This window comes from Schistocerca americana, chromosome X (genome assembly GCF_021461395.2).
Source record: "Schistocerca americana isolate TAMUIC-IGC-003095 chromosome X, iqSchAmer2.1, whole genome shotgun sequence".
In the NCBI taxonomy this organism is placed as follows: domain Eukaryota; kingdom Metazoa; phylum Arthropoda; class Insecta; order Orthoptera; family Acrididae; genus Schistocerca; species Schistocerca americana.
Window position 1 is genome coordinate 25,490,414 of NC_060130.1, and position 15,052 is coordinate 25,505,465.

At 36.3% G+C, this 15,052-nt stretch overlaps 1 protein-coding gene across 1 annotated transcript in view; it reads right to left on the reverse strand.

Moving 5' to 3' along the window:
- Positions 1 to 4,811: 4,811 nt before the first annotated feature.
- The window catches only part of LOC124554935 (molybdenum cofactor biosynthesis protein 1-like), a 65,295-nt gene continuing 55,054 nt past the window's right edge, over positions 4,812 to 15,052 (reverse strand). Inside the window, exon 7 of the mRNA XM_047128634.1 lies at positions 4,812 to 4,867. Within this exon, the coding sequence (XP_046984590.1) occupies positions 4,812 to 4,867 (56 nt within the window). The remainder of the gene's footprint in view (positions 4,868 to 15,052) is intronic.

Here is a 15,052-nt window from a genome sequence, read left to right on the forward strand (position 1 = left end):
ACAATTAGATTCTGTGCTATTGTATCTCACAAGAAAAAATAGGGACATTATAGTGACTGGAGATTTTAATATAGATTTCCTAGGAAGCTCATCTTCTAAGACAGAGTTTGCAAACTTAATGCATACCTACAACCTTGTCTCCACTGTCAGTTTTCCCACAAGAACTACTGCCACTTCCAGCACTCTAATAGACAATATCTTTGTAGATATGAGTAAAACTAATCACATCAAAGTTGAAAAAGTCATAAATGGACTCTCTGATCATGATGGGCAAATACTCACAATTGACAACTTTAATACAAATCAGAACAAAGCTAGTGCACAGTGGAAAACCATTAGAAACATGAATGAGGAAAATATCCAAAAATTCAAATTATGCATTCGGGAGACTGACTGGAGGTATGTTTATCTTGCAAATGATGTTAATACAAAATATAATTTATTTACTGATGAATTATCAGATATATTTGAAAATGTCTTTCCAAAAAAGGTCTGTAGACTACAGAACAGGCAATCAAGCAAAAAACCATGGCTCACCAAGGGCATAAAAATATCATGCCAGAGAAAAAGGGAACTGTATATAATATCTAGACAATCCAATAATCCCCTGCAGATGAAATATTATAGGACATACTGCAAAATCTTAACTAAAGTCATTAAAAAATCTAAAAGTATGTGCATGCAATCTAAAATTAACTGTTCAAACAATAAAATCAGAACAATTTGGAATGTAATAAAGAGGGAAACAGGTACTTCACCATCTGACAATGAAAAATCTGCTGTCCTAAAAATTAACGATTTGGAAATAACTGATAGTAAACAGATAGCAGACACATTTAACAACCACTTTCTAAGTGTCACCTCTCAAATAGGTTCAGTGGTGACCTAAGAGAAGCTTTAGATATTCTGAAACTTAACCTCCCACAATGTTTTAATGATATAAATGTAACACCCATAACTGTTAATGAAATAAAAAAAATAATTCACTCATTGAAAAGTAAAGGATCTTCAGGTATAGATAACATCTCTAATAAACTGTTGAAAGCCTGCAGTAATGATGTAAGTGTAGTACTTGCTCACATTTGCAACATGTCTCTTTATGAGGGAGTTGTTCCAGAGAGAATGAAATATGCCACTGTGAGACCTCTTTTCAAGTCTGGCGATGCTACAGATGTAAAAAATTATCGTCCTGTCTCTCTCTTAACAACATTCTCAAAGGTTCTTGAAAAGGCAGTGTATAACAGGATTGTGGCACATCTTGATAAACTTAATATTATTAACCACAGACAGTTTGGTTTTCAAAAAGGGGTTTCCACAGAGTGTGCCATATATTCACTCACAAATGATGTCTTGGAGTCTATTAATAGTAAGAAGTCACCAGTTAGTGTCTTCTGTGATATTTCCAAGGCCTTTGATTGTGTAAACCACAAGATACTCTTGGAGAAGGTCTATCATTACGGAATCAAAGGGCCTATAGGTAACTGGCTAAAATCATATCTTCAAGACAGGAAACAAAAGGTGGTTCTACATGGCTGCAACAAAGGATCTCCTAATCTAGTGGATTCTGAATGGGGCAAAATTCAGCATGGAGTTCCCCAGGGATCTGTCCTTGGACCCTTGCTGTTTTTAATATATGTTAATGATTTACCCCTGTCCATTAGTAAAAATTGTGAATTCACAATGTTTGCTGATGATACAAGCATTGTCGTTGATGGTCAGTCTACTGCTGATATGGAGACTGATGTTAATGATATACTCAGAGAAGTTACAGCTTGGTTTTCAATTAATTCTCTTTCAGTTAATATTAAAAAAACTATTTTTATACAGTTCCACACAAAAATAAAACTCTAGAAAGTATAGTAATTGCTCATGACAACCAGGAACTAGAACAGGTGCAATCCACTAAATTCCTGGGGGTTCACATTGACAGTAGGCTCAACTGGGAACAGCATGTGTCCCTTACTCTAAAAAGGCTTTCATCAGCAACTTTTGCTCTAAGAATAATTACTCATTTTGGGGACATCAACATTTTAAAATCGTCTTACTTTGGGTACTTTCACTCATTAATGAGTTACAGAATAATATTCTGGGGTAATTCACCAGCCTCAAAAAAAAATCTTAAATGCTCAGAAGAGAGCAGTCAGAATCATGTGTGGGGTTCCTCCACGAACCTCATGTAGAAAACTTTTTATACAGTTAGGTATTCTGACCACAACATGTCAGTACATATACTCTCTGATGAATATAGTTAATAAAGACTATGCTCAGTATGAAACAAATTGTTCATACTATAACTACAATACTAGAGGTAAAGATGATCTACATGTTGAACTAAAAAATTTAACACTTGTACAGAAGGGAGTAAAGTATGCGGCTATAAAGACTTTTAATGCATTGCCTAATTATATTAAATGTACAATAGAAAATGAAACGCTGTTCAAAGATATGTTAAAAAAATACCTGCTCGACCATCCACTGTACTCGTTAGATGAATTCTTTTCCAGAAGTAATGCCCTCCCTTAATAATAGATGTATTTAGTTATTAGATGGATGATACAATATTATGTTAATGTTATAGTGTTAATGTTATAGTTATAATGTTATGTTGAGAATTGCTATACTAGTTTAATGACAGCTTGTAATATCTATATCATTGAATTATATTACTATTCTGTAGCATTAATTGTATTTGTACAATTGTATTGACATGTTCTACATTCAGGCGAATCACTCGCATGTACGGATCTATGGAATACGCATATCAAATAAAAAATAAAAACAACCCGCACTGGACACCTCAAAAGGCAGAACATTGGGAATTATTGTAGATGTAGCTAAATGGAATATCTGAAGGGAGGTAACAAAATAATGTGTACTAGGATGGGACAAACCTGCCCAAGTCCTCTACAAAGGATACCAAGGGTCTAAATAATGTTTTGATAACATTTTGTATTTAAAAATATTTGTGTGTATAAATTGTTCATGTTGATGTAAATTTGACAATTTAAGAAATGGTCATGCTTAGGAACAATGTAAGAAATAGGTGTTATGTAAAAGCCAGTGTGCTTTTGTTTGAAACGAAAATAGCTGTGGGGAGTGGAAAAGGTGCGAAAGGCGAATTGGCGTGCTACCTTGAGCAAGTGTGGGAAGTAAGTCACACAGTCTGTAGGCGGCAGTGATTGAGGTAACTCCTTTGTGGAGCCGAAGCTTTGCCTGCAAATTTCCATAAAAATGCCTTGGTTGAAGACTGCAAACAGCTTACAGCATAGCTGCGAGTTGTTGAGCTACTGTATGTAAAACTGAATGAAGCCAAGAAGAGAAATTGAGCCCATACAGCAAGAAACTTGCAGGCCATAGTGTGGGTAGTGTAGCCGTCATAACTGTTCGCCAAACCCAAGCATATAGCCACCAGATAAGATTTTTTTCTATTTTTACCTTTGTACAGCATGAACCATTAATTTAAACTGTGATTTAATAATCATTCTTGAAATTTACGGAAACTGGCTCACCCTGTCATTTCATCCTAATCATACATCTGTATAGGGTTCCTTCCTGGTGTTTGACTGATCCGAGTGTCCTGTTTTACAGACTTATGAAGTGCCAAGTTAATATAAAGAGGAACCATTTAAATTGCTTTAGTGTAAATAATAAAAATGTTTTCTTAACTATTGCAAAGTGTTATAGTTTGCTTACATAAAATTCAATCAGAGTGAAGTGCCAAGTTAATATAAAGAGGCACCATTTAAATTGCTTTAGTGTAAATAATAAAAATGTTTTCTTAACTATTGCAAAGTGTTATAGTTTGCTTACATAAAATTCAATCAGAGTGAAGCCAAGTTACTAGAACCTGTTAGATGGCTATACAGAATTAGTTCAAAGAATAATAGCTTTTGAAAGTAAATTCCACCAAGAAAGAGGTTTTCTTTAAGTGAAATGTTCAGTTAAAAAGTGTGTGCTTTAGTGTCTAAGTATTTAAGTTTCTTGATTATGGAAAGTGCTTTTCTAAAGGTTGTTCCCCCCATCCCCGGCTAATTTTTTTTACCTTCCTTGAAGTTATCTACTGGGCTTTTTCTTTTTTTAAATCATAATGTATAAAGATGTAGCCCAAAATTGTTTAAGTGGGGTAATTTATTCGAAGAGCCAAACTAAACAGTAGCAAGAAAGTAGGCAAAATTCACATTTCTGCTTCTCCAATACTTCACTATTTCATTGCCAGGATAGGTTGGTGACCATTAAGTACATGTTTTAAACCACTAAATGAACTTGGAAATGAGTTGTCCTAGCTTCAGTATATTATTATTCATACTGTGTTTCTATCTAGCCACTGGGTAAGATCTTAGGAAAAGAAGTGAATAGTCCAATTTACTTATCCATTAGACGCAACACACGGTAAATCCTGTAAGAAGGATAACTCTATTGATTATCTTTTCCTATAAACAGGACTATCCGTCCACAGTGTATTTTATTTGGAAACTAAACTAAATTTTAGTAAGAGGGTTATACGTGGCAACATAGAGACAGGGTTTCTGTTATTTACATAAAAGCTTACTAATATCATAATGGTAATGTTACAAGGTCCTATTAATGTGTGGTCATCACATTTGTTAAATGTCTCACCACATTCCTATTGAAACTATTTACTCTTCTTGTAAATAACACCTATGACAAATTTATACAAATGTCCACTAAGACTTTGCTCGTCAACTTTCATTTAGGTAACAGCGATCTTTTAGATGTATTTAAATCAGTACTGTTAAGAAATACTGACTAGCTTTATTTTCAAGAATCTCAAGTTTAAGTTATACATACTGTTATCCTCCAATAAGAATCATTGGCCGATTCTTCATCTTTGACAGGTTCAGCATGCCTGCAATGCAAAACATTACCTTTTGTATTAACACATGAAATCCAATTTTTAAATTTAATAAATGCTTATACAAACATAAAGTTTCTTCAAAAAATGTATTTCTGACAACTTCCTGTCACAGATAATTTTCACTGAATGTTTCAACCCAGTTATATTGCTGATGAGAAGCAAATGTTGATCTTTTCCCTCTCTTCCTTCACCATCTCCTGTTTTGTTCACCTTGACATATTTCTACCAAACAGACTACCCCAATGGATCCACTGCTTATATTTAACACACAGTAAATTCAGTGCAAATATTTCCTTAACACAGGATGTGCATTGACGAGCTTGAATTAATCAGAAAAATATAAACAGATACTAACCATTCCACAGCTCTTACAAAATACTTGCATTAAGTAATCATCAAAGCTACTTTTTGTACAGCAAGAGGACTAACAGTCAAAATGGTGCTACATGCTACAGGCAGTGCAATACAATTTATTTTACTCATTGCTACAGCAATAAATGTACTTATAAAAATATTCAGACTTAGACTATAATCAAATACAGAGAGAGAAAATATTCTAACTAAAGAGATATAGCAGCCATAGGCAGAAACAAATAAAAAAACTGATACTAATCTTAGCTTTGAGGACCAAAAGTTTCTTCATCTGGAAAATGTAAAAAGAGAAATGAGACTGTTCAAGAAATAAGGATGATAATTTAGGATCTTGAGTCATGGAAGATGGATGGTTAAATGAATGAAAAAACTAGACTGGACATGATGAAATTCAGATGCGAAAGAGCAGCAGATGATGTAATTTTAAATGCTGAGAAATAAGATCTCTTCAAGAGGAGCCACCAAAAGGTCAAATAAGTGAAGAACAAGCTGAAAATACCGGTAAATGGGCTAAAATGGCGGCAAATAGATAAACGAAACAGAAAGATAGTGCTGAAGAACAGGCAACCAAACAACAACAACAACAACAACAATAACAATAACAGCACATTGTAGCAATATATAATAGCAGTCCCACAACATCTGGAGGACGATTTTCCACTAACAGAACAATAAATTCATGAAGCCATCAAATCATTCCAAAACTTCAAAGCAACAAATGAAGACTCCACTACAGCAAAATTATTGAAATAGTCAGAACACACAAATGATCTACAACTGCTGTTTGAGAACATTTGGAAAGCTGAAGAGATTATTGAAAGCATTAATCCACAGCTATGAAAAAAAGGGGACACACAAAATGTCAACAATTGCAGAGATGCCTGACTTCTGCCAGTGGTATACAAAATATTATCAAAAATTCTCTGGACAGAGTTGTAGAAACTTTAGACAAATAACTGGGAGAATCTCAAGGAGCTCTAGAAAGGGAAGACCCTGCACAGAACAGATGTTTATTAGAAAATTGATAATTCTCCACAGACTGTTAATCACCAAACCAATAATAGTATCACGTATTGGTTTCAAGAAAACATTTGATTTGGTAGGCAGAGAAATTATGGGTAAAATCATCAAAGAATTTTGTGTTAAAGCAAACATAATCCTCAAAACAATAGCAAATAGGGTGACTGAAGCTAAATTTATGGGAGAAGTATCTCAATCATTTGAAATAAAAACTGGTGTTAGACAAGGGGACAGTTTATCACCTTTACTGTAACACTACATTCTAGAAAAAATAGAAAGTTATTGGAATTTGGAGAAAAAAATCACAAAATTGAACCAATAGTTTTAGGACGAAAAACAAATGGAATTAAGGTAAACTGCCTGGCTTCTGCAGATGATTCTGATATACTTTCAAAAAATCTGACAGACAGTTATTAAAACAAATCTTTTGGAAGAAATAGCAAAGAGAGCTGGTCCCAAAATTTCAGCCAAAAAAACAACATTGATGACAATTTCAAACAATGCATCAACATTCTTAGAAAAACAAAAATGTAAAATAGCATTAGTAAGTAAATTTAAATATATTGGACAAACTGTACAACAAAATGGACTAGAAGAATTAACAGTAGATGCAAGAGTCAGCAAACTGGAGAGAGCAAATCGTTTGACAAAGGATATTTACAACAAGAAATGTACAACTAAAAAAAACAAATTTAAACACTATCCCACAGTGGTATGACCAGGATGTTTACATGGATGAGGATGCCTAATGATGAACTATAAGCTGGACAGAACAGAGGTTCCACAAAGGAGCATTACTAGAAAATAATGGTTGCAATACAAGCTACAGATGGCTGGAAAATGAGAAGTAATGAGGAGATATACAAAAATTTTGAGAAAATATCAGAAGTAATGGCTAAAAGAAGATTAATCTTTTTTTAGAGACCTCTACTGAATGAGTAGTTCTGGAAGAAGGAATCAATGATAGCATGGATTACAGAAATAAGAAAGAAACAACATCAAACAATCAGAAATAATAGAAAGAAACCTTTTTACAGATAACATACTGAATGTAAAAGGATCATCACCTCTCCAAGATCAAAATTAATTTCATCCCTCTCAATAAGACTGTGAAAACCGGAAATAAATTTCATAAATATGATACTGCGAAGCTCAAAATCAATCAAAACGTAATGGAACAATGCCACCAGTAACTGACAGTTGAATCCCATAAATGGGCAGACATTGCCTCCATGATCCAACAAGCAGCTAATACTACAATCCTGACAGCTAAAAAGAGGAATCATACATGGTGGAATGAGGTTTGTGGTGAGGTGGTGGCCCAAACAGCAAGTGCATGGAAATAGTGGAACTCTACCAGGAGACCTGATGATTTTGATGTATTCCATGAAGTTCAAAAATATGCAGCCAGAACTCTACTGCATGAGAAACAGCAGTTAGAACAGATCGATCAGCGTTTCCAGATAAACAATGTCAGAGACTTCTATCAGACGTTCAAATCGAATTTGAAAGGATACCAAGCCCCTAGTTTTTGTTTTAGAGACGAAAATGGAAAGCTCAGTGTTGTGTACATAGTTCCGCGTATTCAGCGCGTACACAAATTTCCCACTAGAGTGCGCCCCGCTAAGCACAACAGCGCAGGCGCAGCACTCGTCCATCTCCCCACTACGAGATGGCGCTGCCATAGAGACGGACCAAATTCTGCTTCCGCCGATCCGCGTATTAATATGTAACGCAGCCAATGAGATTGCTGCTAACATAGAACACTTTCTCCTCGCGCATCACACTCACGCAGTGATACATGAACGTGCGAGGTATTATAACGGGTGTAAAGACCTTCGATCAGTCAGTCTGCATTTGTCTGCACCAGTCTGCATTAGTCTGTACCAGTCTGCATTAGTCTGTACCAGTCTGTACGAGTTCTACAATTGTCTGTGCCAGTCCATAGTCAAGATCCAGTCTGCACCTAATAAGATTACCATATTCCTGTACATAGCCATGAAGATAAATGTATAGACACTTTTGTCAAGTATCCGAGATATATGTAAGAATAAGATTAACGTACCAATACCAAAGGAACTTCAGATTGTCAATTGTAAATAGCATCCAGAACCAAGTTAAATAATTTTTATATTTGTTATTATTTTAATAAATGTGTGTGAAAATTAATCAAGTTCTATTTAAAGTTGGTCACCATCAATCTGCTACTCTAAGTGTGCAAGTGGCATTTCTATCGTCTGACCTAATGGCAGAAGATAAACATGCCATGATAAGACCACGAGACATATTGCTGACACTCGCTTACTTCGTTAGAGCAACAAGTCAAATAATCTGATGGTGTGTGTACTGAAGGTCTTACAGTATGCACACCACACTCGGCCTGACCAACAAAGAGAACTGCAAGATAATGTCTCGTTACTTTGAAAACCTACTTAATTGTGATGAACCGAAAGAAAGATTCCCTGTATGTGCCCCAATCCACAAACTACCCCTCATCTCCATCTAGTAAAGAGGAGACCAAAGAGATCATCAACAACTTTAAGAATAATAAGGCAGCTGGAGAGGATTCAATAGTGGTGGAACTACTGAAGCTGGCAAATAATGAAACTCTAGATATACTAGTCCAACTTTTTGAGGAGATCTGGAGAGCTGGGATGATACCAACTGAATGGCAGTCAGCTTTAATCCATCGTATACACAAAAAAGGTGATAAATAGAATGTCAATAACTATAAGGGTACCTCATTAGTATCTGTTCCATATAAGATTCTCTCCAAAGTGATACAGAATAGAATAGAAGATCATTGTAACCAACTGATTGGGGACTATCAAGCTGGTTTCCGAAAGGGCGATTCTTGCGCAGAACAGATCTTTAACTTGAAGAACATGATCAGGTACAAAAAAAATTGGAAAAATAACTATGTGGTCATATTTGTTGATTTTCAGAAAGTATATGACTCCATCGACTGACAGGCAGTAATGAATATTTTGGAAAAGTTTGGGGTGGATAATACATCAAGAAAGCTGATCAAACAAACTCTTACTAACACAGTGTCAAAAATTAAATTTATGGGTGAGGTATCTGAACCTTTTCAATTGTGTCTTGGAAAAGGTCATTCAAGAGTGGAGAAAGTTATTAGCCCAAGGAGAAACAAATGAAGAGTGGTTCAGACTTGGTCCTAAGAACAAAGGGGTGTGCATTGGCTGCTTAGATTTTGCGGCTGACCTAGCAATTTTTGCTAACAACATAGAGTCAGCAGTCAACAAGATAAATAGGCTGTCAGAAATTGCTGAAAAAAGTTAGACTCCAGATCTCTATTCAAAAGACAAAACATATGACGAACATCTGTGATGGACCTGAATGGATGATAACCAACCTGGGAAAAAATTGGATGAGTTAAGAATTTCAGGTATCTCGGTGAAGTCATCCACCTGGAGAATGGATTAAAAGAAGAAGCAATTGTCGGGATGAGGAAGTTAGACCAAGCATACCAACTGACAAAGAATACTTATAACAAAAAGTCTATGAGTATATGGGCCAAGTTCCAACATTATAATACAGTTGTAAAACCTGAGGGCTTATAAGCATCCAAATCTTTGACCACGAATAGACAAGGTAAGCTGAGCGGCTGGAAAAGCGTGAGTGTAGGATATTAAGGAAAATCCTAAGGTAATAGATGGGTCGATGGACAATGGCGAATGAGAGCAAATGAGGACTCGTGCAGCAAGACAGAACCTATCACAGCATCCATTACGAAGAAATGATTGTTATTTTATGGTATCTCATGAAAATGGACGGTGATCGACTAACAAAAAGAATATGGAGTTTCATCCCATCTAAGAAAACGAGGCCGAGATGGTTCAAAGAATGTGAAAAAGATCTTAAGCAGATTGGTATCTCAGAGAGAAATTCCTGAAAGGAACAAATTTAGAAGATTGGTGACCAACTACCAAGGTTTTAACATGGCATCAACATCCGAAAGACAGTGAGGACCATTATCTGAAGAGCATAAAAAGGCACTTCTTGCAGGGGCTCAGAAGATACTGGCAGGAAGTCAAAGCTGGAGCAAGAACAAGACCTGGACACTAGAGTGAAGTCGGTTGTTACCACGCAGTCCGTAGAGACTCACCTCAATAAAAAAAATAAGTAAATAAAAATAAAAGGCTTTCAATGCAGAAGAAATAGGGGATTGAGAACAACACGAATAGAATAAAGGGGGAAAAACATGAGGAGGAGATGGACGAGTACTGGAAAAACAGGAGACGACAAGGGAAGAAGAAGAAGTGAAGTTATTACATGATGAGAGATGGTGATTGGATTTGATTTGATTCAGTTTTCATTACATACACCGAAAAAATGAGATGATTCTCGAGGGTGTGGAACATGTCAGAATGTATAACACAAAACATTTTAATATAATGAATACTACCCTGATCATTTGTCATGAGATTGTCAAAATAGGTGAATACAATACAATAAACTGGAAAAGCTAATATTTACAGAATTAATACGCTGTCAGAATGAAACATTGTTATGCACTATTAATAAATTTATCATACACAAAATACTTAATATTGACTGTTGCAACCAAGTGCTGTCAAAACTTATATCTAACATATTTTTACTTAAGCTGGCCTAACAGTCTCTGTTAGGATATTCATCTATAGAGTAGAAGGCATTGCCTATCAAAAAGTCATTCAAACTCTGTTTAAACTGTGCTTTATCTGAAACCAAGTTTTTAATGGTTGCTGGTAATTTATTGAAAATGTGTGTTCCTGAATATTGGACCCCCTTTTGGACCAACATAAGTGATTTTAGGTCTTTATGTAGATTTTTCTTATTCCTAGTATTGATAATATGTATTGAGCTACTTGTTGGAAATATAGATATATAACTTGCAACAAATTTCATTAAGGAGTAAGTATACTGAGAAGCAATGGTTGGAATTCAAAGTTCCTCGAATAGGTTCTACACGATGTTCTTCAAAGACTGGTCCCAGATACTCCATTGCACCATTCACCGAACCTGATAACCCCGAGCCGTCAGTAACAAAAATTAAGTCTTGCTTAAGAGATTTACAACACTACATGCTCTTGTTACCAAAGTCTCATTTACTTTTAGAGCTATCTGTTCCACTTCCTTTTTGGCCCCACTTCTCTCTGTCTTCACTATATCTGAAACAGTTCTTATTTTGTTGCCCGATACAATTATCATTTTCTCTTAATAAAGCTACTTCGATTTCTGGATTACTTGATTCAATATTTTGCAGTATTCTTTGTAATGCATTACAATTCTAATATCAGAAACGTTCCTAGATAGTAGATACAGTCTCCTTTTTGCCCCACATGATATCTTTATTCCTTGTATAATCCATGGTTTATCTTTTGACTTCTGTGTGATCTGAGTTACCTTTAGGGGAAAACAATTTTCAAAAGAGGAGGTAACTTTATTAATAAATGCTTTGCATTTTCCATTTGAGTCAGGTAAACATCTCTCCAGTTCATGTCTTTGAGCAATTTCCTGAATTCCTCAATTTCTGGCTTATTTATTATCCTCCTGTACTCAGATTTAATATTTTTTTATCCTGACAAGTTTCAACATTTAACACAAGATGCTGCACGTCGTGATCAGATAGTCCATTTACTATTGGTTTTGTGATATGACGTCTTTCCCCTAGATTTGTTCATAAAGATATTATCAATAGCAGTCTCAGAGCATTTACATATCCTAGCTGCAAAGTTCACAATAGGAACTAAATTGAATGATAATGTTAAAAACACCAGCAACCACTATTTCCCCTTCTTTTGTTTTTTACACAAGCTATTCCTTTCGCTTTGTGAAATGAAGCACTGCCTAGTTCCAAAACACAGGACTACTATGACAAGGTGAAATGTTCTCAGAGTGCTACATGTATGATAGTAAATGTAATCAGCACTATAGTTGTTTTCTGAGTAGTTATGCTGTGTGTGTTTCATTCAATCAGATGAAATGGAATAAAATCATCAATTTATTTGTTTGGGCTCTTTATCACCAAGATACATTCAATGTTGGTTGAGGTTTATCTTTTGAATTCACTCCAGTGTAGATTGTCAAAATTTTATCAGTTGTCAATGTACTTGTAACTCAGTTTCCGAATTTACTGCCATCCAGGAAAGTATCGCACTCAAATTATTCTCAGAGACTGAGAGATGGCTGAAACCGAGAGCAGAAAGCTCTGACATATTTAGTGATTAATGGAATATATATCAGAAAGGCAGGTTAGACACTGTAGGAGAGGGAGTGTCCATTGTCTCTATTGAGGTCAAAGCTGATTGTGACAGTGAAGTTATCTGGTTGCGTATAACAAGTCTAGGTGAAATCACGTTAATTAATGGATAATCAGCCACCCAGTTCTGCTATGACAGTTTTGGAGCCATTCACAGAAAGTCTACAGACAGTAGCACGTAAATACCTAGATCATGCAATACTAGTTGGAGGTGAATTTAGTCTACTGAGTATAGATGGTAGCCTATGGCTTCATTGCAGGGGGTGCAGTCAATCTTGTGAAGCACTTTTGAATGTGGTTTTCGAAAATTGTCTTGAGCACCTAGTTTGCCATGCCACATGCAATGGAAATATCTTAGACCTTGTAGTTACAAACAGGCCAGATATCATCAATGACTTCAGCATAGAGATGGGGATTAATAATCATGATAACATCATAACAACTAAGGTTACAAAAATTAATAAATCAGTCAAGAAGGCTAGGAAAATGTTCATGCCAGAAAGAGCAGATAAGCAGATGTTAGCATCTTACTTAGACAGAACTGACATCACTTAGTTCCATTAAGATGGACGTAGAGAGATTATGGTCAAAGCTTAAACAGATCGTGAATTGCACTCTCAACAAGTCTGTACCTAGTAAACGAATTAAGGATGCAAAAGAGCCACTGCGGTTTAACAATGAAATTTGGAAAATACTGAGGAAGGAAAAGCTACTGCACTCTTGGTTCAAAAGAGAATGCCAAATGGCAACAAGAAAAGGTTACTACCACTGTCATACCTCAGCAAAAGATCTGGCTGAGAAGCAGGGGAATTTATTGTCCTATGTAAAATCACTAAGTGAGTCAAAGAATTCCATCAAGTCACTTGACCAGTCTGGTGTGGCAGTAGGAGATAAATGTTTTACATTTTGCATTTAAGAAATCATTCATGCAAGAGAATCATATAAACATACCGTCATTTGACAATAGCACAAAGACACCTAACAACAATCACCACAAGAGGCCAGCACTAGCACAAGTTGTTCACATGATATTCGTTGGACTGTTGCCTGTAAACCCGTCCCATGTCAGTGCTCTTGGAAGAGAGCTGTGGCAGTGACACGGCTCTGTTGTTGTTCCTGTGCAGTGATCTGCAAAGACGCGACGGTACGGGACGGGGGGTCGGGTCGAGATTCAAGCAGTGATTAAATACTTCATAAAGAAAGGTATGAAAGTGAAGGACATTCATGCCGATTTCCAGAAAACACCAGGGGACTCTGCTCCTTTGTCTTCAACTGTTGCCAAGTGGATAAATGAATTTCAATTTGGTCAGGAGAGCTTAGATGATGATCATCCATGAATAGGTCAGCCAAAACGTGTCACTACTCTAGAAATCATTGCAAAAGTCCGCATAATGATCAAGGAGGATCACCAATTTAGAGTGCATGAAATTGCTCACGCTTGCCAGATGTCATCTGAAAGGTATTCACAAGATGGGTGCCGCGACTCTTGACGCTGTGTCAAAAACGCATGAGAATGGACATATCACAACAATGTTTGGCCTGTTTTAGGAGAAACAAACAAGATCTTTTGTGCTGGTTTGTGACCACGAGGAAACTTTGGTTTACTACTATACCCCAGAGACAAAGCAATAATCAAGGCAGTAGAAATAATGCTGAATCTCCGCCGCCAAACTCCTTCAGCGGGGAAGGACATGGCGTCAGTGTTCTGGGATGCGCCACCAAATTCCTTCAGCGGGAAAGGGCATGGCATCAGTGTTCTGGGATGAGAAGGGGATTCTGTTTGTACATTATCTCCCCACTGGGCAAACAATTACTGGAGAATACTATGCTAACCTTCTGGACAAATTGCAACAAATGATATGCGAAAAAGGCCAGGTTTAATAAGGAAGAAAGTCGTCTAGCATCAAGCAAATGCACGCTCGCATGCATGTACCATCGCCATGGTAAAATTACACAAATTAAGGTATGAATTGTTGCCACACGTGCCTCTTCCCTAAACTTAAAATTTTTCTTTGTGGATGAAGATTCACTTAAATGAAGAATTGATAGCCTGAGTTGACAACTATTTTATAGGCCTGGAGGAAAATCATTGTCGAGATGGGATCGAGGTATTGGAACACTGTTGGACCAAGTGAATTAATCTACAAGCAGGGTACATTGAAAAACAAAAAAGTTTCAGTGACATAAGTACATTTTTTCTATTCTGTTTCAAGAACTTTTCAAACCACCCTCGTAAGCATCCCCGACGCCTGAAATAATTAAAAACAAATAAGTCGCCAGTTGCAGATGGAATCTCAATTTGGTTTTACAAAGAGTGCTATATGGCACTGGACCCTTACTTAGCTTGTATTTATTGTGAATCTCTCACCCAGCAGAAAGACCTAGCAACTGGGGAAAAAAATACAGAGGCGTCTCCTGTATATACGAAGGGCGAAAGAACAGACCCGCGAAATTACAGACCAATACCCGTAACATCAGTTTGCTGCAGAATTCTTGAACATATTCTGGGTTTGAATCTA